Source organism: Amphibalanus amphitrite, unplaced genomic scaffold, assembly GCF_019059575.1.
Source record: "Amphibalanus amphitrite isolate SeventyFive unplaced genomic scaffold, NRLGWU_Aamphi_draft 001199F_arrow, whole genome shotgun sequence".
NCBI classification, from domain to species: Eukaryota; Metazoa; Arthropoda; class Thecostraca; order Balanomorpha; family Balanidae; genus Amphibalanus; species Amphibalanus amphitrite.
This window is the reverse complement of record NW_024882693.1, coordinates 179,911-204,720: the sequence shown is the minus strand read 5'-3', so window position 1 is coordinate 204,720 and position 24,810 is coordinate 179,911. Positions and strand designations below refer to the sequence as shown.

The following is a 24,810-nucleotide window of genomic DNA, read 5'->3' as shown; positions in this document are numbered from 1 at the left end:
GTTTTTGTCTAATTGGCTTGAAATTTTGACATTAGACATTTCAGCTCAAGCGCCAATTTTCATCAATATGGTCTCTTAACAAAATGTTAAGATTTAAAGCACTTGTCATAGGCTCGTAATGCTAATTAGATTTTGCACCCGGATAGAGGCTCGTTCGCTACCGCAGCGGATCGGACGGGAGCGCTGGCCAATCACGTTGCGCCGGGCCCAACTTAACTCCGCCCACTGGCCGTGACCGCGCTGGGTCTATGCCGGCTCAGTCGGCGGCAGCACCGCCACGGTACATAGAATACTAGGTAACACCGGTTTGTCCGCTCAACACAGGGCCAATGGTCACCACTTTCTTCAGCTGACGTCTGTGACCTTGAGCTGACCTAGGATGATAAACAGCTGACAATTTAGGCCATTTGGAGCTCACTTGACAGCTGAAGAGCGTGATTTAAAATATAACTATTTGTCAGGCACTTACAAAAGATATTATTCACCAGTCATTTTTTAAGCACATTCTGTCATAAATTAGCTGACTCCCTCTGGTCTTCCACACGGCATAAAATGCAAGTGCAAATTCTGCCGTCTTGAAGTGAGCCAAACGCTTATGATACACATGATCGTTTCTCTCAGAGCACAACGGAAACTGCGAGAAAACAAGAGAGAGTCGGACTCTACAAATGAATGAATTTGGAAGAAAAATAGCTGTATTTTTTCCTGTGGAAATGTTGACTTTGAAAACATTGGCCATCAACTTTAAAATTGCCCCCAAATATGAAAATGTGTGAATTGACAAAACAGGCAATCTTCGGTTTTTGCCCAAGTTTGTTCATGATTGAGAGAGATTCGATGCGAAAATGCACTGATATATACTTTTGAAAGCGAGGTCTTGATCAGTGTATTAATTTTTATTTTTAACTTAACGCTAGTCCCACTTTTCCCTCCAAGAAAATATATTTGTCAATTTTTCAATAATCATATTATGCGTCATTGCTTTAAAAATAAAGAGAGTCGGACCGTAATTCTTTCAAAATGACTGATCGTGCTCAATATCTATCGGAATACATCAACAGATTGGCCAGACTCATTGGCTAAATATGTTTAAATTGCATTTTTCTTACTTTCTGCAGATTTTCCTGCAAAATTTTGCTGTAGTTTAAGCTGCATTTCCTGCAGATTGTGTTCACAGACCAATGGGAGACAAGTATTTCTTCATCAACAGGTTTATTCGCCATCAATTGGTCTAGCGGGTGTTTTTTGCATGCGCAGCTCATGTCACAGCTGCGTAAGAACACGTTCGCTTTAAATCATTATGGATTTTTCTTTTCGGAATATCAAAGGTCTTACCGGGGTTACATGAGCAAGTAAATGCGTATCAGGAACGGATTTTCCTATTCGCTCACCTGATTGTAGTCCGTTTGTAATGCGTATTACCTCTGCTCATGTAACCCCGAGTAATGTTGATGTGTTTCATAAGATTTGTGGTGGCGGGATTATCGTCATTAACTAATTACTTGATATATTTTAATGGGGAGTGGTGTAATGCCCGCACGACTGTTGACTTTCATTGTAATTGCTTGAGCTGGTTCCTGGGCCGCCTCAGATAGCAGGATGGTGTGTCAAGTAGGTATCATGGCCTGACAGGAAGGTGGGTACCCAGACCCCTAGCTCAATATTAATCTCAGATGAAGCCCGTATATATGTCTTAGAGCTTGTTAAAGTTTTAACCTCACCTACATATAACCTAACATAACCTGAAATAACCAGACATGCTAGAACCCTTATTTTGGTCAAATGCTGATGAGCAGAAAAATATTAACTTTTTGATGATTTGCCATGCCTACCTATTGCTATGTCTGGATGAGGGTTTCTCGGTTACTGTGTAGATAAACTATGGTGAAGATAAAAAACATCATTTACCCTAGCCTAACCTTTGCGTACTAAACTACCACTTTTGGTAAATGTTCAGAAAGAGTGATTCACTTTTCAGGCATACATTTTGTACATTCTTGCACTATTTAACATCCTGAATCCAGATATGATATTTACATGTGATACAAATACAAAACAAAAATCAAACCTTACCTAACCCCATGCCAGACTGGAAAACATCCATACACTACGCCGGATGCCAGTGAGACCATCTTGCGCCGATATTCGGCGCAAGCGATTTTGCGCCGAAATTTCTGAGTGATTTGCGCCAAAAATTAGGTGCCTATTTGTGCGAAAATTAAGCCCTTTTCATATAAAGCACATGTGCACATATACTGATCAAGGCTATATCAACCAGGCAGAGTGTTTCGTACGCTATCCCATGTTGGAGCGTCCGAATTAGTTTTTATTTCCACGTAAACCCAATACCTCGGTGGGAGCCAGCGAGGGCCCGGCAGCGGAGCAGCACGTGCTCCGGCACATCAGCCTCTTCTCGGCTCACGGTGCAGAGCGCCGCTGGGCACCGCTTGTCTGGGTACTGCTGACACGCGGCGGAGTGGAGACAGCCGATTCGGTGCCGTATTGGAGCGAGCTGCCCCGGTGGCCGGCCCTCATCTGGTGCACCGAAATGGCATCCTCTCGGTCCTCTCCGGGGAGAGGGAGCGGCGGCGTGCTCCCGAGGAGTGGCTTGAATAGTGATTCTGAGCAGTTGTCGCGCCACTGATGCGAGGCCGCACAATGAACCGCCCTGGTCAGCGATCGGGCGTTTGAGGGCAGGGCGGCCGCCAGTTTTGCCAGATCGTCCACGCTCTCATTCCCCTCGATACTGCAGTGGGCAGGAACCCACTGCTATTGCTTAACGACGCTTGGCGACGTTCAACAACGTTTTCCATGCCTATCTCTACGCCGAAGGTTGAGGCCTCACCTGGGCGGCCGTTCCTCCGCTGAGTAGACTCAGGGCGGCTCGCCAGTTCGAGCACGCGACGACCGGGGCGGGGGACGTCTCGTCCCGCAACCTCTCCAGAGCTGCCCACGGGGCGAATCTGCTGCTAGATTGACCAGCGTACCGCATAAATTCGGTGACTGTCTTTCGCCAAAAAATTATGCGACCGCCCTGCACCGAAAAATTCGTCCGCCGCCATGCGCTGAATTCGGCGCATGCGAAGTTACGCCGGACGTGCTCTTAAATTTTCGGCGCAATCCCGCCACTACGCCGGACATATTCGGCTTAACGTGTATTTTTTCCAGTCTGGACCCCATGTTGCATATTCATATGAACTGTAGATCAGATATTTTTTGAACAAATACCCATCTTTCATCCTTTCAGCATGCCTACAACCTACTAAACAGCCTTGGTATCAACCTACCATTCATACTTTATCCACACATACATATTGATATATGGGGTATGTTTGGTTCATTAGGTTATAGTAGGTCAGGTGCCTACATGCTATCATTTGTCATGCTTTGATTTCAGGTGGTGTCTTGTGGGCTTTATAGTGGGCTTTGTGGCCCTCTCTAAGTGCAAGGGTTAAGTGTTGATGCACATAATGCAATGTGTTTTTTTTTTTCCATGGGCGCAGGAACCTCACGTAAAGTGTGGGGGGAGGGGGGCAGAGAACTTATGTCACTTTGTGGGAACCCCAATACCCCTATGAACAAATTCTTTGCAGTTTCCTGCTTATCTCACCTTGCCGAACAGTTTCTTGCTCTTAGTTTTGAATTTAAATGAAAAATAAATATTTTACTCTAAAATTAGCATAGCTGAAAAGTGGGGACATCCCCCCCGATCCTAGGCCTGTTTTTTCTTAATGGTACAAATCATCCAGATTCATATGAGAAGGGTGGGTAGCTACCTACAAAATCAAATCAATGCCTCAATTGTTTATTGTTTTATTACAATAAGTCCCTCCTCTGCCAATCACACTAAACTATCTACTGTCACAATGCAGTGTGCGTCATGATTTCTCAACTCTATGCATACAATATATTTCCATTTGTCAATCACATATTGTTTTTTTTACAGGCTTTCCGGTTATGACTGAGGCCAGCATCTCACGTGTCCTGGCTACGCCAAATCACTGCGGATGCCGGATGCCGAGGACCGGAGAGCCAACCGCTTTGAGGCGTGAGCTCTGTGGCGTGGCTCGAGTGATCACCAGGTTCTGACGGCTACGGCGCCGTCGACCTGGTTGAATAGCTGGGGCCTGGACGAGAGTGCCCTTAGTACGGTGGTCAATCGGTTACGTCCGAGGGGCGCTCGAACACGCTGCCGTCGCGTGGCTGCCGGCGGCCGCCCCCTCGCACGTGAATCTCCTGGAGCGAGGACTGCGGGAGGCGGCCGCATCATCACCTGTGTCCGCGCTCAACACCGTGCCACGCACTAATGGCGGAAGCCCGACTTTCTCCGATGGAGGAGAGAAGCTGGACGCTGGCTGCCAGGCTGCTGGGGAGGGCGCTGGGTCTGCCATCAGGGGACCCCCTGCGCGCGACCGCCGAGGCCTCGGCACCGGCGCGCCTGCCTTCGGTCCGAGGCTGGAGATTGCGAGGCCGCCAGGCCTGGGCGAGAGCGAGAATCCCACCGTGGCAACAGACGGCTGGCGTCACCTTCCGGTTGGACGTGTGCCCGATCCGGGCTGGGGCCACGGCGGCGGAAAGGGAAAGCGTGGCTACGCTGCACCTCGCGTTCCTGCCCCTGTGTGCTGTCCGGCTTTGGACGGACGGATCTGTGGAGGGCGGAGTCTTCAGGCGCTGGGCGGGAGCCGTGCTGGTCTGGCTGGACGAAGAGGTCGAGGAACTGCGGGCCCCGGCCGGAGAGCTGTGCTATAGCTACCGCGCGGAGATGGTGGCGCCGGTGACCGGTCCGGAGACCGTACTCGGAAGAGACAGAGACCAGGACCTGCGGTCCGTACCTATCTGCTAACTGTGCGGTAGTGCTGGTGTAGTGCAACATTTTTGGATGGCTAGCTACATTTCACGATTAAATAGCTGGTACGTTTCAGTGCAGGTGGCGTGACGAGCAATGTATCTGTTGGCCACTTCTGCGGCCGCTGCCATTTCCTACTCGAAGGCGGGCGCACTACTTGGCTGGGCCGGCAGGATGTTCCTATTATGTGTCGACGACAAAGCGAGTATATTCATGTTCTTTTAAAGGGACTATCCCACCTTCTAAAATGTTGTTAAAACCAGTTAAATTGTGCCCGACTTTATAGACTGGATGACCAGGAACACGGTTCTGGCATTTATTTTTCATTAAACATTTTAGGCTTCCATATTCCAAACACAAACTTTCAAATATGTGACGTCACAGCCCAAAATTACCTCCTTCCCCAGGCCACATTACTGTCATAAAGCTGATTCTTTTTACTCTGTAGGGACCACAACAAAGTTCAGACCAAGTTTTAAGCGATTTTTCAACGAACAAACCCATTTAAATCAGAATGACTAAACGAGGTGACGTCACACTAACGGTCGCTCCATGTTGAAGATAGGGCCTTGTACAAGGCCCATTTTCAAATGAAGGGAACGAATTTCTTCAACACCAAGAGGCCGCGGGGGTTGCAACCTAGATAGATAGTGGTTTCTGAACCTCGCCGCAAACTTGGCTATCTCAACTCAAACCCCATGTTAAAGGTGGGATAGTCCCTTTAATGCACAGAAGTCTGTTGTATATTTGAAGTTTTATTTTAGGTTGACGATTGCGAAGGGCAGATTCATCTTCTCTCTTTCATTTGTGTTGCCACTTTAGCGTTCATGTTTGTCATAAGTGTCCTGGTCCGGCTTGGTTGTCATCTTCATTCGTGATGTATTTTATTTTACGAACATGCTGGTGATCAATGCAATACACTTTTGATTAATAATGCTGCTTTAGCTCTGATCCTTTGTGGTATGTCTTGATTGTACTACTGCGATAGTGATTTTTCCTCACCAAAATATGCAGGCAACAAATGTAAATGCTGCCAAAAGTTTGTCATTGCGTGATGTATCTAAAAGACATCAAGTTTCTGAACGTGGTCGTGTACTACGCAACCGGAAACTCAATAGGACGTGGAATGCTGTGAAGCAAAACTACAGAAGTGAGGCTGGCCACGCCAAAATCAAGTGAGATATGTCCAGCCTTTCTTCAGCCGCCAAGGCTTCGACAGACTATCCGCGGGTTCGGTGTCTCTCGAACTACGAAGATTCAACGTCGTCCGGCCAATCCTGGTTAAGGTCAGCGGGGACTTAGCTGTGGTTATGGAACAGGATTGGCCGTCCGAGAGACTCAGAACCTGGGGTATGTTGCAGCACAGCTATGTCGACCGAGTGTCGTCGCAAGCTGCCCCACTCGACGAGAAAAAGTAAAACCGTCCCGTCCTAGGCTGACTAGGCTTAGCTAGGTGGCAGCACAGTCGCGCCGGCAGGGGGCAGTGCCACAACCAGCCGACTGATATTTTCGTGTGACGTCAGAACCGGTGCCTCCCTGAGCACCGCGGAGAGGTCGAACGGGGCCGCGCACTGGAAACATACATGGAATCGACAGGAAGTGTCTGAGCGAAAGCCTGCTCTTCATCTGGGGAATTGGTAACCGCTTCTCTGTTTTTGATATACCTATCAACACCGATCCAGCTCAGAATATGAATAATAATCATAGTGAGGATATTAACCTCCCCAGAACCAACCTTAAATAGAGAGCTGAGATATGCACTATCTGAATATCTGAATGAATGTACATTCTAGCGCCTATCTCATGGTCAGGTCGTGCCACTATTCTGTCACCTATGACAATAGGTATGCGAAGCCTCTGCACTACTCGAAAATATCGATATTGGTTGGCTGCGTCAATCGCTGTTTCTGAAGACGCTGTTATACCAATGCAGAAAACAGCAGGGTGGGATGATGAGTTGCGAGCACTTCCGATTGCCTTAGACATCGCTCCACGAGCTGTGTTCCGTGTTCGTAATTCGGGAAGTGTTGAGAAAGGAGCAGAAATGTGATCTGCGATTTATTGCGTATGGTAGAAATGTGACATCAGAATAAGGGAAACCAGCGCAAACGCTAGTAAAGAAATCGCGTCTTTTTGTAAAACTAAAGTCACTTTTCAAGCTCTCTAATAGTGAGGCAGTAGGCTACTTACTTAAGGTATTTTAATTATTTGCATTTCAACACGAAAGCCTGGGGACGGGGTCAAGTCAGTTCGGTGACCTCAATCTAGCCAATTATAAAATGGGTTAGTTCCGAAGGTATTCATGTTGCATCGCAATCGCATGAATCCATCTCAAGCATACGCATAAGCATAATATATTTCATATTGCAACCACACTTCTTAAACGCTACGGTGTAACTGTTTATCATGTCTTGCAAATTTGACGTAGACTGACCGACGTCTTGCATCAGTTCACAGTCAATTGACATCAACGCTTTTTTTTAATGACGTTCAATCAATCAAAAATGCAGTCACTAGCCCTGAACTTACTGAACATGTAGCTTACGCATTACGCATATCTTTATTGATTGACATGGTGTAGGCTAATTTGCGATAAATGCAATAACGAAGGCTAGTGCGCTAATTACGATCGCTAGTTTCTGCTGTATCGTTAGTACTGCAACGGTAACCGCAAGACAGCCATGCGTCCAATGCGAGCCGCCCCGGTCCGGCATACGGCCCTGGGTCCGGCACCTACTGCCCCGTCGGCTCCACGCATCCGACCACGGTACATAGAATACTAGGTAACACCGGTTTGTCCGCTCAACACAGGGCCAACGGTCACCACTTTCTTCAGCTGACGTCTGTGACCTTGAGCTGACCTAGGATGATAAACAGCTGACAATTTAGGCCATTTGGAGCTCACTTGACAGCTGAAGAGCGTGATTTAAAATATAAATATTTGTAAGACACTGACAAAAGATATTATTCACCAGTCATTTTTTAAGCACATTCTGTCATAAATTAGCTGACTCCCTCTGGTCTTCCACACGGCAGAAAATGCAAGTGCAAATTCTGCCGTCTTGAAGTGAGCCAAACACTTGTGATACACATGATCGTTTCTCTCAGAGCACAACGGAAACTGCGAGAAAACAAGAGAGAGTCGGACTCTACAAATGAATGAATTTGGAAGAAAAATAGCTGTATTTTTTCCTGTGGAAATGTTGACTTTGAAAACATTGGCCATCAACTTTAAAATTGCCCCCAAATATGAAAATGTGTGAAATGACAAAACAGGCAATCTTGCTGTTTTTGCCCAAGTTTGTTCATGATTGAGAGAGATTCGATGCGAAAATGCACTGATAAATACTTTTGGAAGCGAGGTCTCGATCAGTATATTAATTTTGATTTTTAATTTAACGCTAGTCCCACTTTTCCCTCCAAGAAAATATATTCGTCAATTTTTCAATAATCATATTATGCGTCATTGCTTTAAAAATAAGGAGAGTCGGACCGTAATTCTTTCAAAATGACTGATCGTGCTCAATATCTATCGGAATATATCAACAGATTGGCCAGACTCATTGGCTAAATATGTTTGAATTGCATTTTTCTTATTTTCTGCAGATTTTCCTGCAAAATTTTACTGTAGTTTAAGCTGCGTTTCCTGCAGATTGTGTTCACAGACCAATGGGAGACGAGTATTTCTTCATCAACAGGTTTATTCGCCATCAATTGGTCTAGCGGGTGTTTTTCGTATGCGCAGCTTATGTCACAGCTGCGTAAGAACACGTTCGCTTTTATGGATATTTCTTTTCGGAATATCAAAGGTCAATGTGTTTCATAAGATTTTGATTTGTGGTGGCGGGATTATCGTCATTACCTAATTACTTGATATATTTTAATGGGGAGTGGTGTAATGCCTGCACGACTGTTGACTTTCATTGTAATTGCCATAGGTGGGCATCGTTCCTCAAAATTGTAACTTCGTTACTCGTTCCTCCGTTCCTTCAAAACGTGACTTCCGTTACTCGTTCCTCCGTTCCTCTGAAAATAATGTAACGGAAATTCTTTAGTCCGTTACTCCGTTACAACAAAAGAAAATGTTGTGTATTTCACACATTTCTGAGACCAATTTCAGACACCTTACCGACTACAGAGAAAGAGGAATGCCCATCAAATCTACCAAGACAGCGGGCCACTGACTGGACACTAAACCTTAGAATGTCTGGTTAGTGCTTGTACTGATGCGCATCACTTGTCCCCGGCCAGATGCCGGTTGCCCTTCACGAACACGAGACGTTCCAGGTTGGCATCTGAGAGGGTAGCCTTTTTTGCACGTAGCACGTCTTTTCCCATCGAGGACATCCGCTCTACTGAGGCGCTTGAAGGGACGCCCGTGTTGAACTTTGCGAACACATGCTGCAACGCCGGCTCCTTCCGAAAGGCCAGGTCACTGAGGCCATCTTCCTTCAAGACATCTTCGAGACACATTTTTATTACAGCCTATATTTAGTTTACATTAAAGAGTATATTTTTATTATACTCTTGACCTGCTTGAACTGTGACTGGTCTCAGGTTTCTGGCGGTGCGTCATCCCCTGAAAGAAGTCCCCCCCCCCCTCCTCATCTGGTTCACTGGTACTGCTGATACTGGTCGCGTCGTCTCTCAGCTCCCTGAGGGCCGTCTCCACAGCCGACTCCATGACACTTTTCACGCTTCTCATACCTGGGTGGCGTCATGGCTCATCATACTGTTCCAGCCAGGTCAAGCAGAACATGGGGTGGAAAGCTGCGGCCAGCTGGCAATCCAGGTCCTTGAAAACATTCTGGAACCTCGTCTCCATACCCTCAAGCGTGGTGTCATGGCCCTCAAGTTTGTTCAAAGATCAACCCGCTCGAACAACGAAAAGTAACGGAGGAACGAAGGAACGGGCTAAACTGTAACGGAGGAACGAGCAACCAATGTAACGGAAGTTACTTGGTCCGTTCCGCTTTCTAAAATGTAACGAGTTCGTTCCTCCGTTCCTAAAAATTGTAACGGCGTTCCGGAACGGAGGAACGGAGGAACGGATCGTGCCCACCTATGGTAATTGCTTGAGCTGGTTCCTGGGCCGCCTCAGATAGCAGGATGGTGTGTCACAAGGCCCTAAATACAGTGTCAATTGTATCATGGCCTGACAGGAAGGTGGGTACCCAGACCCCTAGCTCAATATTAATCTCAGATGAAGCCCGTATATATGTCTTAGAGCTTGTTAAAGTTTTAACCTTACCTACATATAACCTAACATAACCTGAAATAACCAGATATGCTAGAACCCTTATTTTGGTCAAATGCTGATGAGCAGAAAAATATTAACTTTTTGACGATTTGCCATGCCTACCTATGTCTGGACGAGGGTTTCTCGGTTATTGTGTAGATAAACTATGGTGAAGATAAGAAACATCATCTACCCTAGCCTAACATTTGCGTACTAAACTACCACTTTTGGTAAATGTTCAGAAAGAGTGATTCATTTTTCAGGCATACATTTTGTACATTCTTGCACTATTTGACATCCTGAAACCAGATATGATCTTTACATGTGATACAAATACAAAACAAAAATCAAACCTTACCTAACCCCATGCCAGACTGGAAAACATCCATACATTACGCCGGATGCCCATGAGACCATCTTGCGCCGAAATTCGGCGCAAGCGATTTTGCACCGAAATTTCTGAGTGATTTGCGCCAAAAATTAGGTGCCTATTTGTGCGAAAATTAAGCCCTTTTCATATAAAGCACATGTGCACATATACTGATTAAGGCTATATCAACCAGGCAGAGTGTTTCGGGGCTTTGTACGCTATCCCATGTTTGAGCGTCCGAATTAGTTTTTATTTCCACGTAAACCTAATACCTCGGCGGGAGCCAGCGAGGGCCCGGCAGCGGAGCAGCACGTGCTCCGGCACATCAGCCTCTTCTCGGCTCACGGTGCAGAGCGCCGCTGGGCACCGCTTGTCTGGGCACTGCTGGCACGCGGCGGAGTGGAGACAGCCGATTCGGTGCCGTATTGGAGCAAGCGGCCCCGGTGGCCCGCCCTCATCTGGTGCACCGAAATGGCATCCTCTCGGTCCTCTCCGGGGAGAGGGAGCGGCGGCGTGCTCCCGAGGAGTGGCTTGAATAGTGATTCTGAGCAGTTGTCGCGCCACTGATGCGAGGCCGCACAATAAACCGCCCTGGTCAGCGATCGGGCGTTTGAGGGCAGGGCGGCCGCCAGTTTTGCCAGATCGTCCACGCTATCATTCCCCTTGATACTGCAGTGGGCAGGAACCCACTGCTATTGCTTAACGACGCTTGGCGACGTTCAACAAGGTTTTCCATGCCAATCTCTACGCCGAAGGTTGAGGCCTCACCTGGGCGGCCGTTCCTCCGCTGAGTAGACTCAGGGCGGCTCGCCAGTTCGAGCACGCGACGACCGGGGCGGGGACGTTTCGTCCTGCAACCTCTCCAGAGCTGCCCACGGGGCGAATCTGCTGCTAGATTGACCAGCGTACCGCATAAATTCGGTGACTGTCTTTCGCCAAAAAATTATGAGACCGCCCTGCACCGAAAAATTCGTCCGCCGCCATGCGCTGAATTCGGCGCATGCGAAGTTACGCCGGACGTGCGCTTAAATTTTCGGCGCAATCCCGCCACTACGCCGGACATATTCGGCATAACGTGTATTTTTTCCAGTCTGGACCCCATGTTGCATATTCATATGAACTGTAGATCAGATATTTTTTGAACAAATACCCATCTTTCATCCTGTCAGCATGCCTACAACCTACTAAACAGCCTTGGTATCAACCTACCATTCATACTTTATCTACACATCCATATTGATATATGGGGTATGTTTGGTTCAGTAGGTTATAGTAGGTCAGGTGCCTACATGCTATCATTTGTCATGCTTTGATTTCAGGTGGTGTCTTGTGGGCTTTATAGTGGGCTTTGTGGCCCTCTCTAAGTGCAAGGGTTAAAGGGACACTCCCACCTTAACATTAGTTTTGAGTTGAGATAGCCAAATTGGTGGCCATGGCCTGCAAATACCGGTTTGGGCACTCACAACATCGACAAATGCTTTAATTCGGAGATATGGAATTTCAAACTTGCAGTTTTCGGATTCTAAGGGGCTAGTGCATTGGTATGCCCCCTTAGAATTTGTGACGTCAGCGGAGATCTAACGATTTTTAAATCTTTTACTAAAACGTTTGGTAGCACGCGGTGGTATATGCTGCTTTGCGCGCAACAAATGCCGCACTTTCAAATTAAGTCGCTAGGAACAGCGGAGATCCCAAAAAGTAAACAAAAGTAAAAGTCTAATATCTTGAAAACCGGTGAATATTTTTCGATGAAATTTGGTAGATATTCGTTTTCGCTCTTTCTGAACCGAGCGACATCACTTTCGTGCCAATTCATTAACTTTTTTGAAGGTGGGAGGGTCCCTTTAAGTGTTGATGCACATAATGCAATGTGTTTTTTTCCATGGGCGCAGGAACCTCACGTAGTGTGTGTGTGTGTGGGGGGGGGGGGGGTGGCAGAGAACTTCATTGTCACTTTGTGGGAACCCCAATACCCCTATGAACAAATTCTTTGTAGTTTCCTGCTCATCTCACCTTGCCGAACAATTTCTTGCTCTTAGTTTTGAATTTAAATGAAAAATAAATATTTTACTTTAAAAATTAGCATAGCTGAAAAGTGGGGACATCCCCCGCCCGATCCTAGGCCTATGTTGTTTTTTTTCTTAATGGTACAAATCATCCAGATTCATATGAGAAGGGTAGGTAGCTACCTACAAAATCAAATCAATGCCTCAATTGTTTATTGTTTTATTACAATAAGTCCCTCATCTGCCAATCACGCTAAACTATCTTCTGTCACAATGCAGTGTGTGTCATGATTTCTCAACCCTATGCATACAATATATTTCCATTTGTCAATCACATATTGTTTTTTTTTACAGGCTTTCCGGTTATGACTGAGGCCAGCATCTCACGTGTCCTGGCTACGCCAAATCACTGCGGATGCCGGATGCCGAGAACCGGAGAGCCAACCGCTTTGAGGCGTGAGCTCTGTGGCGTGGCTCGAGTGATCACCAGGTTCTGACGGCTACGGCGCCGTCGACCTGGTTGAATAGCTGGGGCCTGGACGAGGGTGCCCTTAGTACGGTGGTCAATCGGTTACGTCCGAGGGGCGCTCGAACACGCTGCCGTCGCGTGGCTGCCGGCGGCCGCCCCCTCGCACGTGAATCTCCTGGAGCGAGGACTGCGGGAGGCGGCCGCATCATCACCTGTGTCCGCGCTCAACACCGTGCCACGGACTAATGGCGGGAGCCCGACTTTCTCCGATGGAGGAGAGAAGCTGGACGCCGGCTGCCAGGCTGCTGGGGAGGGCGCTGGGTCTGCCATCAGGGGACCCCCTGCGCGCGACCGCCGAGGCCTCGGCACCGGCGCGCCTGCCTTCGGTCCGAGGCTGGAGATTGCGAGGCTGCCAGGCCTGGGCGAGAGCGAGAATCCCACCGTGGCAACAGACGGCTGGCGTCATCTTCCGGTTGGACGTGTGCCCGATCCGGGCTGGGGCCACGGCGGCGGAAAGGGAAAGCGTGGCTACGCTGCACCTCGCGTTCCTGCCCCTGTGTGCTGTCCGGCTTTGGACGACGGATCTGTGGAGGGCGGAGTCTTCAGGCGCTGGGCGGGAGCCGTGCTGGTCTGGCTGGACGAAGAGATCGAGGAACTGCGGGCCCCGGCCGGAGAGCTGTGCTACAGCTACCGCGCGGAGATGGTGGCGCTGGTCACCGGTCCGGAGACCGTACTCGGAAGAGACAGAGACCAGGACCTGCGGTCCGTACCTATCTGCTAACTGTGCGGTAGTGCTGGTGTAGTGCAACATTTTTGGATGGCTAGCTACATTTCACGATTAAATAGCTGGTACGTTCCAGTGCAGGTGGCGTGACGAACAATGTATCTGTTGGCCACTTCTGCGGCCGCTGCTATTTCCTACTCGAAGGCGGGCGCGCTGTTTGGCTGGACCGGCAGGATGTTCCCATTATGTGTCGACGACAAAGCGAGTATATTCATGTTCTTTTAATGCACAGAAGTCTGTTGTATATTTGAAGTTTTATTTTAGGTTGACGATTGCGAAGGGCAGATTCATCTTCTCTCTTTCATTTGTGTTGCCACTTTAGCGTTCATGTTTGTTATAAGTGTCCTGGTCCGGCTTGGTTGTCATCTTTATTCGTGATGTATTTTATTTTACGAACATGCTGGTGATCAATGCAATACACTTTTGGTTAATAACGCTGCTTTAGCTCTGATCCTTTGTGGTATGTCTTGATTGTACTACTGCGATAGTGATTTTTTCTCACCAAAATATGCAGGCAACAAATGTAAATGCTGCCAAAAGTTTGTCATTGCGTGATGTATCTAAAAGACATCAAGTTTCTGAACGTGGTCGTGTACTACGCAACCGGAAACTCAATAGGACGTGGAATGCTGTGAAGCAAAACTACAGAAGCGAGGCTAGCCACGCAAAAATCAAGTGAGATATGTCTAGCCTTTCTTCAGCCGCCAAGGCTTCGACAGACTATCCGCGGGTTCGGTGTCTCTCGAACTACGAAGATTCAACGTCGTCCGGCCAATCCTGGTTAAGGTCAGCGGGGACTTAGCTGTAGTTATGGAACAGGATTGGCCGTCCGAGAGACTCCGAACCTGGGGTATGTTGCAGCACAGCTATGTCGACCGAGTGTCGTCGCAAGCTGCCCCACTCGACGAGAAAAAGTAAAACCGTCCCGTCCTAGGCTGACTAGGCTTAGCTAGGTGGCAGCACAGTCGCGCCGGCAGGGGGCGGTGCCACAACCAGCCGACTGATATTTTCGTGTGACGTCAGAACCGGTGCCTCCCTGCATCCGACTGACCGGCCAAGGTCACCGCTCCGTCCGCCGGGAGGGAGGGCGGAGCTTAATGGTCACGTGCCTGTGACGTCACGCCTACGTACGGATAGCCTCTACTCAACTGACGAATTTACGGAGCTGATTTTAACATTACGAGGCAACGACAAGTACCCTAACAATTGATATTTTGTTAAGAGACCAAATTAGCGAAAATTGGCGCTTGAGCTGAAATGTGTTTTGCGAAAATTTGAAGCCAATTGGATAAATATTAAATAAATTATCGCCGAAAAACAGGGTCTCATGGGGTCTGAAATGCATAGTAGGATTGGTGTGGCTCATCATATTCTATTCACTGATCCTGGATGATTATACCTCAAAGTGTCACACACGTATGAATTACGAACACTTGACGTAAGAACTTGCATAAACAGCAAACATGCATAAACAGAAACATCGGCTTGTGCAAACCATGTGGAAGTTGAATCTATGAGCCCCGTCTTCAACTGAGGATTAAGAAATACGGAATCATAGACCTCTGTATGCTGGCATACAGTGGTCTATGATGGCATAGGTCTGTGATGGAATGGATCCCAGATCCAATTTTTGCAGATCCATGCACATGTCTGCAACCTTACCATCATTTTACCTCATTATTCCAGTAATGTCCAGGCATATTCCGGCCCCAGCTGTTCCCATCCTATTCATTTCCGTATCACCCACCCACACCTTACCTTTTCCGTCAGCGTTTCCGTCTTAGCTGCATTCCAGCGTTTTCCCCGCCACTCATTTCGGCGTCTAGTCTGCGGCGGCGACCAGGACTTTCCGCGGCGCGCGGGCGGCGGTCGACTCACCGCAGTGGGTCGCGGCAGCGGCGGCGGCGAGGGCGCCCGGATGGACGCGGTGCGCAGCGGACGCTCGCCGCGCGTGCCCTGAAGCACCCGCAGCACCTGCTTGTAGTCGCCCTCGTGCATGTCGAGCAGTTCATCCAGGTAGCTGGCGTCCACCCCCGGAAACTCCTCTCGCAGTCGCTGTCGGGTCAGCCGGTCGGCCTGGGTGGCCGGCGTCCAGCTGCTCTGCGCCTGTGCAGCGGTGGGAGGTTAGAGGGGACGGCCGAGTGGGTGAAAATATCCTCGCTTAGATGTGATACATCACTAAGTAAAGTCTCCTGCGCAGCTGGGGAAGCATTTAGCACAGTGGCGATTAACTATCCCTTTATCGCTTTGCTTGCTAATCGATAAAACACATGTGAAACATCTCTATCAAACACTTCAGTTGAGCACCTGAGGACAAGAAATACAGCCACTCTGAGTGGGACAAAAATACTACAAGGGCCAACCGAGATAGGCTAAGGTAAGCTAGTAAAACTACTTCTGACCGTTGTGTTCTAGACACGGAGGTTCTACCTGTTCGCTACGTTGTACAGCCTGCTGTTCAGCCATGATCTCCCGGAGCCGCGGCGTGGGGCTGGCGGCCGCGTGTCGGCCGTCCTCCTCCATCTGCAGCTGGCGGGCGATCTCCTCGTCTGGAGACCGAGACGAGTGGGGAGGTCAGTGGCGGCCACAACAGCGGCAGATGGTAGACATTGGAAACGGAGAACGGGCAAATATGAGGATTATTGGGGGGCGTCCAGAAAATGGTGCGAAAGAAGATAGACAGGCATTTACACAGCGAAGAACCGAAAAGACATTATCACAAATACCGGTCCTAAAGACATTGGAACCTGAGATTATACACGTCCTTTTGTCAGTTAAATTCGGTGTGAAATCGTCCATTTTAGAACTAACGAAATGTGTGTAGACATACCGCAATATTATATGCACGAATCGCATATTATCTCGGCGCAGGTTAGGCAGTCGGCGGTAAAGCATTCAATTTCGGCACAGCGGCAAAACGCTCCATTTTCAGCGATAGCGCAAGGTAGAATCGGCGGCGCCAGCACAGGTTTAGAGGTAACGCACGCGATTTAGCAACAGCAACAACCAAATTCGGCACTGTTCATTCAATTTCGGCGGGTAACTGGAGGCGCTCAGATGATTCATTTTTTTCAGGAACGCTTCTTGAGCATCAAATGAATCGTCATACAGCTTTGTGGCTTTGGGACATTCTCAGGGGGAGAAAAGCAGGCCATGGTTTGTTTAGCGTCACAGTACCTACCTAAGGCCGTCTCGCTGTTTCTCGTTTTGAATTCTGATGTGAAAAATTGATGAGCTTTATTGAGTAAGTACTACTTATCCTAAAAGATAACATCAGTGGGCTGGTTTCGTTTTTTATTACACTACCCGGGCCGCTCCTGTCCGCACATGGTGGACGACAATCGACAAAGCAAACGCCAATTGTTGTTGGACTCGAGGCAAACCCCGATTTTCTTTCAATGAGCCATGTCTGTGCTGTTGTCACTGTGTGCCAAGACTTTGCCCAAAACATGAACCCATTTCATCAGAAGGTGTTATTTTACTTCACCGTGAAAACAACCAATCACCATGCCAATCACACATAACGCAATTATATCAACCATACCAGGATGAGTCCTACCAACTGGTTATCGTCGCACGTCTTCCTGTTATGATCTATTGATCAACCATGCCTGCGTGAAACATCAAACATCCCTCGCCTACTGTGTGCAAAGGGACACGAAAATAAATTCAGCATTCCGTATCGTATCACCACGTCTCTCCTCACCCCGCTCCACCGTCCCCCATGAACACCACCAAAGGCTTAGCGCCGACAGTCTAACCCGTCCCATGGAAAAGACTCGCAGCTGCGGCAGGTGTATCTTTCTTCGCCCCCGCCACCCCCCCCCCCCACACACACACATATCAAACAGCGTCTGACTGTCCATCTGGTGCTCGGCGCATCCTTTGAACAACCGCGCGACGACACCGGGCGTCTCCGGCGCACGGGCGAGGTCAAAGTTCAGTAGTCGCATACCCTGTCGGTCTGGCTTTGTTCTCCGCCGTCTTCGTTTTAAGCAGGTAGGTACCTCTGCAGTGATGTTAGTACGTACTTTATAAAAGTTAATGTTTTGTTTAACCCACAGAAAGCACGGACATGAAATCATTCTCATCGCTGGCGAATGCGAATGGAATAATCGGCCATAAAGGAGAGGGTGGAGGGCCGGAGGCATGCACAAGTCCAGACATTGAGACAGTGGCAACAGTAAACACCTTTAACACGTTTGACTTAATAACAATGCTCCAACAAGTTCATTTTGTAAGCGAGAAGTCTCTCCCTGCCTCCAAATAACCGCCGCAATTAAATGAATATCGCCGAATTTGGTTGCTGCTGTTCTAAATATCGTGCGGCCGTCTCCAATCTCCAGCAGCATCGCCGAAATACAATGCGGACACGCCGAAACCGGGCGTCTTTTGCTGCTGCGCCGAAATTAAATGCTTTAATGCCGATCACCGCTATAAACAGCCGACATGCAATGCTATACTGATAAATAGCTTTGCGGTATGTCTACAAAGAATCCGCTAGGTCTAAAATGGACGCGTACGTACCGAAATAAACTGATAAAAGGTGTAGACAAGAACGAACAAATTATCGATACAATATCTGAAGGTACTCAGCGTGTCACATGCGGCTTTTTACCCCGTACTCCATCCAGCGACGCCAACTCACCATTCTTCAGCAGAGCTTTGCGCTCTTCCTCCTCCCTCTGCCTATCGAGATGCTCCTTCAGACTGGCACCCAGCTCGTCGAACGAGCGCTGCTCGGCGTCGAACGCGGCCTCGGCGTCGGCCGTCCAGCAGCGGTGCAGACTGCTGGCCACCTCCAGTGGCAGGTGGATGGCCAGCTCACTGGCCGGCAGCTCGGCCAGCTGCGCCTCTGAACAGAGGAAGGGGGACACGGTCAAAATTGCGGAATCTTACGATAAAAACGCCTAATAAGCAATCTAAGATATCAAATACGAACGCCAGAAACAGATACAAAAACAACAATTGCATGGAAGTTATGGACATCAATGTCTAAATGACCATCTAATTTACCATATTATACCTAGGCAGTCCAGGATAACCCTACCCAGCTAGGAGTGGCATCCCTCCCCACCTCACTCCTCAACAAGCAAGCATGCAGCGCGTCACTCACCGGATCTGACGCCGAACTTGGTCGGTCCGAACAGCTCCTGCAGCTGGTAGGCCAGCCGCGGAGTGAGCTGCAGCTTCAGCTCGCCGGCCGACACGGCGCGGCGGCGAGCCATCAGCGGAGAACCGCTCGACGAGCTCGACGACGACGACGCGCCACCGGCGACACCAGCAGCAGCGCGCGGCGGCGGCGGGCGCTCGTCATCCGATGACGCGCCGCTCAGGTCCTCCACGATGACGTCTGGCTCGCTGTCACTCGACAGCTGGCGACTCAGCTGCAGCGGCTGTTTGGGCCGCGCGCCCTGAGCGACCACCGAAGGCGGAGGCGGGGTCATGGTCTCCAGTCCGGCGGCCGCTTCTGCTACGTCGCCCACGTCTTGTTGCTCTGCCCCGGTCTCCGCCGGGGCTGCAGCGCCGTCCTCGGCACGCGGAGGCTCCATGTTCTGCAGCGACTCGAGGTCCGTCTCGAGCAGCACGCTGATGGCCCAGTCCACGTCGCCGCCGCACTGGTCCAGGATGTGCTGCAGGTTGGCCGCTGGCACGGTGGGGAACAGGTCGGTGAGGCCGTCTAGCTGATGGTCGACTGACTCAGGCGGCGGAGAGGTCATGGTGCCGCGGTGCAGGGGCACGGTCAGCGGCGGGGGGCCGTCCGCGGCGGCCGGCGCGGGTCGCCACGGCCGCGGGCTGACTGTCCGGCCGCCGCCGCCGCCCGTCTGACAGCCAGCCTCGGCCGACTCCCGCGCTACGACAGAGCCAAAGGCGGCCGACAGCGCCACGGCCGTCCCGCTCTGTACAGCAGGCTCGGCGGCGGCGGAGCTCCACACACGCTCGGTCGCTTCAGCGCCCGCCTGCGCCCAGTTGAGCTTGTTCAGGGCGGACGCCATGTCTTCCATAGTGATTTCCTTTGGTCTCGGCGGTGTCGCTGGAGCAGGGGTCGGAGCGGGCGCCGGCGGCGGCACCGCGGCACGGGCGGGGACGGGGGCGGCCGGCGCCGCCGAGCGCTGCAGGGAAGCCGCCGTGTCCATCGCCGGCAGAATATTATCTGGAGCGACGGGAGGCGGCCACGGCTTCGGTACCTCGCCGATCGTCCTGTAAAGAAATAAAGGAGGGAGTAAGTAAGACTGCGGAGAGTCTACTTTTTACCATCCACCAAACAGGCGACTAAAGCAGATGCTTATGCACAACACAAAGACAGTCAGATAAAACGAATATTGAGATATGCAGAGCTTGACATCCATCAATTGGATAAATGTGTACTTCTGAAATTCAGATCGTAAATTATATAGCAACCCTCCTCAGTTATCAGAAGCTGGCACATATTCTCGGACCCCCGCGCCTTTTCCCTACCGCACTCACCCGTACAGAGCGACAACGGTGAGGCGATCCGAGCTCTCGAAGCGTAACATCATTCTCTCGATGTTTCTCTCGGGGACGCTATGCACGCTGCGCTTGGACAGCAGGCGCGGGTCATGGCGCCACGGCGTGGTCGGCTCGGCATACTCCACGTAGTAGTCGAGCTCGACCGCCAGTTTCACGTAGGGCTGCATCTCCCAGGCCTGCGTGTTGGTGTTGTCCACTACGACGGGCGTCCGGCCGCGGCGCATGGCCGCCCGCGCCTGCTGTCGACACCATTCGTGCGCCTCGCTCAGTTTCGCCGGGTTGAACACGTACTGCCCTCGGCTGTTGACAAAGTAGTCGTCCGCGCTCACCACTAGGCCGCCGCGGCCGGCCAACTGCTTGGCCAGCGTCGTCTTTCCGCTGCCAGGCAGGCCGCGCATCAGCACCAGGAGCCGCACACCGGCGGCCAGCTTCTGCTGCAGCGGCGTGGAGAAGCTGTTGGCGTCCTGGACGGCGGGCGGCGGCGGCGGCCGCCGGGGCGCCGGCACGGGCGGCGGGGCGCGCGCCACGGCGCCGCCGTACCCGCGGGCCGGCGCCGCGCGCGAGCCGCCCGATCTGGGCGAGGCCGGACTGTGGTCGCTCCCGGAGGTGGTCGGACTGCGGTTGGCGCCCGCCTGTGGGTGCACGGTCCGGCGCCACTCACGGCCGCGCCGATTGGACGTCATGGCGCTGAGCTGGCGGCGACACTCCTCCTCTGAAACGGACAGAAACAGCTGCAAATAAATCATAACATAACCAGGAATATGTCACATGGCAGTCACCATGGGGGATGTCATAGATATCAGCACTGTCTGGGCACTGCTCATCAACTACAAGTGTTGATAAATTACCTATTACCAGTTTATTCTGTCAAAAAGTGGATATTTGATTATTTATATTTTATTTCAACAGGCTATGAACTGAAGAAAGCACAAACCCAAAGTGTTTAATTTTGAACTTTCTTTGGTGGAACAAGTCAAAAGTACAGGCTCAATGTCACTTATAAAAATAACTGCTGATGAAACACAAAGTACCAAGATTACTAGTAACCAGGGTTACCGCTGCTAGGGAAATTTCCCTTTTCTATGGAAATCAGCAAAGATCTAGGGATATATGGATTTCACACGAAATCTAGGGAAATACCACAAACCTGAAAAATTGTTGTTTTTTCAACAATCGAAATCGTTGTTGTTATGAATTATTCTTCCGCATGTCATATGAAATAAATATGAGAACATTTTTCACATAATTCAGGTTTGATAATCTCGTTTTAAATACATAGGGGGAATTACCCAGTAAACATGCCGACGTCGGCCCGACGTCGGGCCGAGGCTCGGCCCGACGTCGGCCCATCGTCGGTTCAACCTCGGCCCGACATCGGCTGGACGTCGGATATGCCCGCATGTTCCGACGTCCAGCCGAAGTCCAGCCGACGTCGAGCCGACGTCGGGCCGAGATCGTTTGCCGAGGTTGACGAGATCGTTTGTCGTTGGACCGACGGGGCCGACGTCGGCATGTTTATTGGGACAACGCGCCAAAAATATCAACCGGCGGCGGGATTCGAGCCCCCCAGTCGCCGACGTCGGCATGTTTACTGGGACAACACGCCAAAAGCATCAGCCGGCGATGGGATTCGAACCCCGTGTCATTCTAATGCGAGGTTAGTGCGCTTACCACTACACCACGCAGCCAGCTAACGATATTGGTTTGTTTTGTTGGGTTATGCCCTTTCGGTCTGACAAGACCATTTCAGAGCCGGAAGGATCATAGGATGGAGACATTGGTCTTCTTGGCGAGCACCCTGGGTCCAGTTCATATAGAGTCCCTGGTCCCATTGCTGTTACGTGACACTTATTGGAAAGGGCGACCCCACAATGGATTCATATAGCCACTCTTACACACCTGCACCAACGTTTCCCAAAGTGTCCCTTTGATAAGTGCCACTTTGGCAAAGTGACACTTGCCGACTGGCCTTTCTATATGAACTGGGCCCGGCCCTGGTGAGTTGCCGGGGCTGAGCCTGACCAAAGGATAGGCCGAGCAGCCCCCAAACACTCACCGCACCCGGCTACGGGCGAGCTCGGCTTACGGGCAATCCCAAATGGGATAAAGTTTCCCGTCCAGTCCGGATTAGGGGGTTGCGGCGTGGAGGAAGATTTGAGTTTCCTGAGGATATTTTGAATACAGAAGCTCTTTATGAAACATGAAACATGTATTTTATATTATTTTAACGGTCAAAACAGCGGCCGATGTCGGTCCGACGTCGCCCCGACGTCGGCTGGACCTCAGCAATTGATCTCGGTCCGACGTCGGCCCGACGTCGGCTGGACCTCGGCTGGACGTCGGAACATGCGGGCATATCCGACATCCAGCCGACGTCGTGCCGAGGTTGGGCCGACGTCGGCATGCTGATGCCGAGTTGCCGACGTCACCCCGACGTCGGCCGACGTCGGGCCGACGTCGGCATGTTTACTGGGTACATACCTATGTATGCATGCAGGGGCGCGGGAACTATGTACTTTCCGACTGGGGGGCACACCATAATAGAGATCAACCTAGGGTACCCCCAAATCTAGTTCTCTCACCGGTTTTAGGCCACTTATTTTTCACCCCTCGGCTTTAAAAAAAGAAGAAAACATTTGCAAAAAAAGTGTGGTATTCCGTCTCAAAGCTGTGGGGGCACCGCCCCCACGGCCCCAGAGTTGGGGGGGGGGGCAAGCTGCCCCCACTGCCCCCCGGCTCCCGCGCCTATGTATGCATGCATAGATGATTCTTGCTTTTATTTCAAAACAAACTGCTTCCATGCTTAGTATTGTACCATATCGGGTGCGGCTAATTTTTTACATCAAAGTTTTTGTTTTGGCGCGATTTTTACAATTTCTAGCGCATTTCACTTATTTACGGTCAAACTGACGGCATGCGAAATAATCACGAAATAATGCATCGACTCGTCTCTTATCGCCAGCACTACCTATACGGTATAGTTTCCCGCGTCCCGCAACACACCACAATTTGCGATATACCACGCACTTATGTTATACCACATACGGTAATTTGCTATATCCCAGCAATTTCATTAGAATCTCTTACGTTAACGTAACAGAATGTAGTTTTTGCTGTTTACGACGCAGCGACTATAACACGAATGGTTAAAATGAGGGAAGTACGTCAAATTCCAGGAAAATAACCGCATCTAGGGAAATGATTTTCAAAATAGGGAAATTTTCGTGAGAATCTGGGGAAACCAGCGAGACGCCAGCGGTAACGCTGCTAGTAACTACTGTGTATAGCTTTTGGCTTAAAACTGAATTAGGTATATGAGTTTTATATAAATAATTTGTTTTTTAGCATTCAGCAGGGTCAGTGAAGGATCCTTATGCAATAAGTATAGGAGATATTCACTGAATGGTTGACTGTATCAACTATCAAGCTTAAAATAAAATAAATAATTGAAGTATAAAATCTTATAATTCCCTGCATGTGTCAAATATTCATTTCTATGAAAAGTTCCAATTCTCACTAGTGATATAGCTATACATATTTGAAGATTTATCTTTCTCATTTAGGATCAACCTTGCTCAATTTCTTTTAGGTTAAATTCCAATTCATTCATTCATATTTCATATAATGCAAGCATTATTATAAAACAACTCAACAAATTATGTAGTCCACAACAGCTAGGATATGAACAATGGACAAAAATAAGGAATACAGGCAAGAAAAAATAGAACATTTAGTTGGTGACATGTTGAGCTAGGCAGGAAACTAACAAGCCAACAAAGCTGGAAGGTTGCATCTGTACCCCTGGGTAGACCTTGTTTAGAAGCATCACAGCTTAGCATAACAGCCAAGTTCAAAGCTGGGTAGGTACATACTGATACCAGAGAGCAAAATGAATCTTCCAATTATTTCTATCAAGCAAATCAAGGCAAATACAACTTAAAAATCAATATATTTGATAAAATACAAACTCAACGCTTCTGTCTTAGTCTTGGTAAGAAGTTATAACTTAAACCTTTAAAAAATTTACATATCTTAGAAAGATACAGTATCTTACCATTGCAGTTCAGCTCATCAATGACAAGTTCAATGACTGTGGCATCAATGTCTAAGGGTATGAACTCAGAAAACAGTCGTTCCTTTACTTCAGCTTGATTCCTTCCTTCCATAATTGATTTGACAAAATATGTCAATGATCTCTTATAGCATTCAGTACTTTCAAGATACAATTATGCAGCTTGGCACATCTAATCTCAGCACAGTAGACTTCAAAACTTGAACTGGCCACCATGGCTGTCAGTCAAAGCATATAACCCAGACTGATTCACTGGGACAATTATGGGCTCTCTCTATCGTCTGGATAAAAATAGGCCCCGCCCATCCCAATCAGCTGCTGCATGACGAGTTGATGACGACAACCACTACTTACCAGCAACCAATCTAGGGATAGCGTACGTGACAGTAATGGTGCAGCGGTTGCAAAATATTACATTGTTATTCAAACGGTTTTTGCTTTTAGGGCCTTGTTAGATGAGGATGAGGTTAGATTAGATGAGGTGTTGATGAGGGCAGGTATTTTTTTTAAATATTTTTTTGACAATTTTTTG

At 49.4% G+C, this 24,810-nt stretch overlaps 2 protein-coding genes across 2 annotated transcripts in view; one reads left to right on the top strand and one right to left on the bottom strand.

The window, feature by feature from the left end:
• LOC122371062 overlaps nt 1–24,538 on the bottom strand; it is a 28,097-nt gene extending 3,559 nt beyond the window's left edge. Inside the window, exons 1-6 of the mRNA XM_043347134.1 lie at nt 24,261–24,538; nt 20,183–20,918; nt 18,831–19,915; nt 18,363–18,569; nt 16,145–16,263; nt 15,593–15,820 (exon numbers count right to left, since the gene is read on the bottom strand). Of these exons, the coding sequence (XP_043203069.1) occupies nt 15,593–15,820; nt 16,145–16,263; nt 18,363–18,569; nt 18,831–19,915; nt 20,183–20,918; nt 24,261–24,372 (2,487 nt within the window). The 5' untranslated portion in view covers nt 24,373–24,538. The remainder of the gene's footprint in view (nt 1–15,592; nt 15,821–16,144; nt 16,264–18,362; nt 18,570–18,830; nt 19,916–20,182; nt 20,919–24,260) is intronic.
• On the top strand, nt 1,338–5,681 carry LOC122371063. Its single transcript, XM_043347135.1, has 2 exons — nt 1,338–1,636; nt 3,947–5,681. The coding sequence occupies exon 2, from the start codon at nt 4,307–4,309 to the stop codon at nt 4,841–4,843; it is 537 nt and encodes a 178-aa protein (XP_043203070.1). The 5' UTR covers nt 1,338–1,636; nt 3,947–4,306; the 3' UTR covers nt 4,844–5,681.
• Nucleotides 24,539–24,810: the final 272 nt, after the last annotated feature.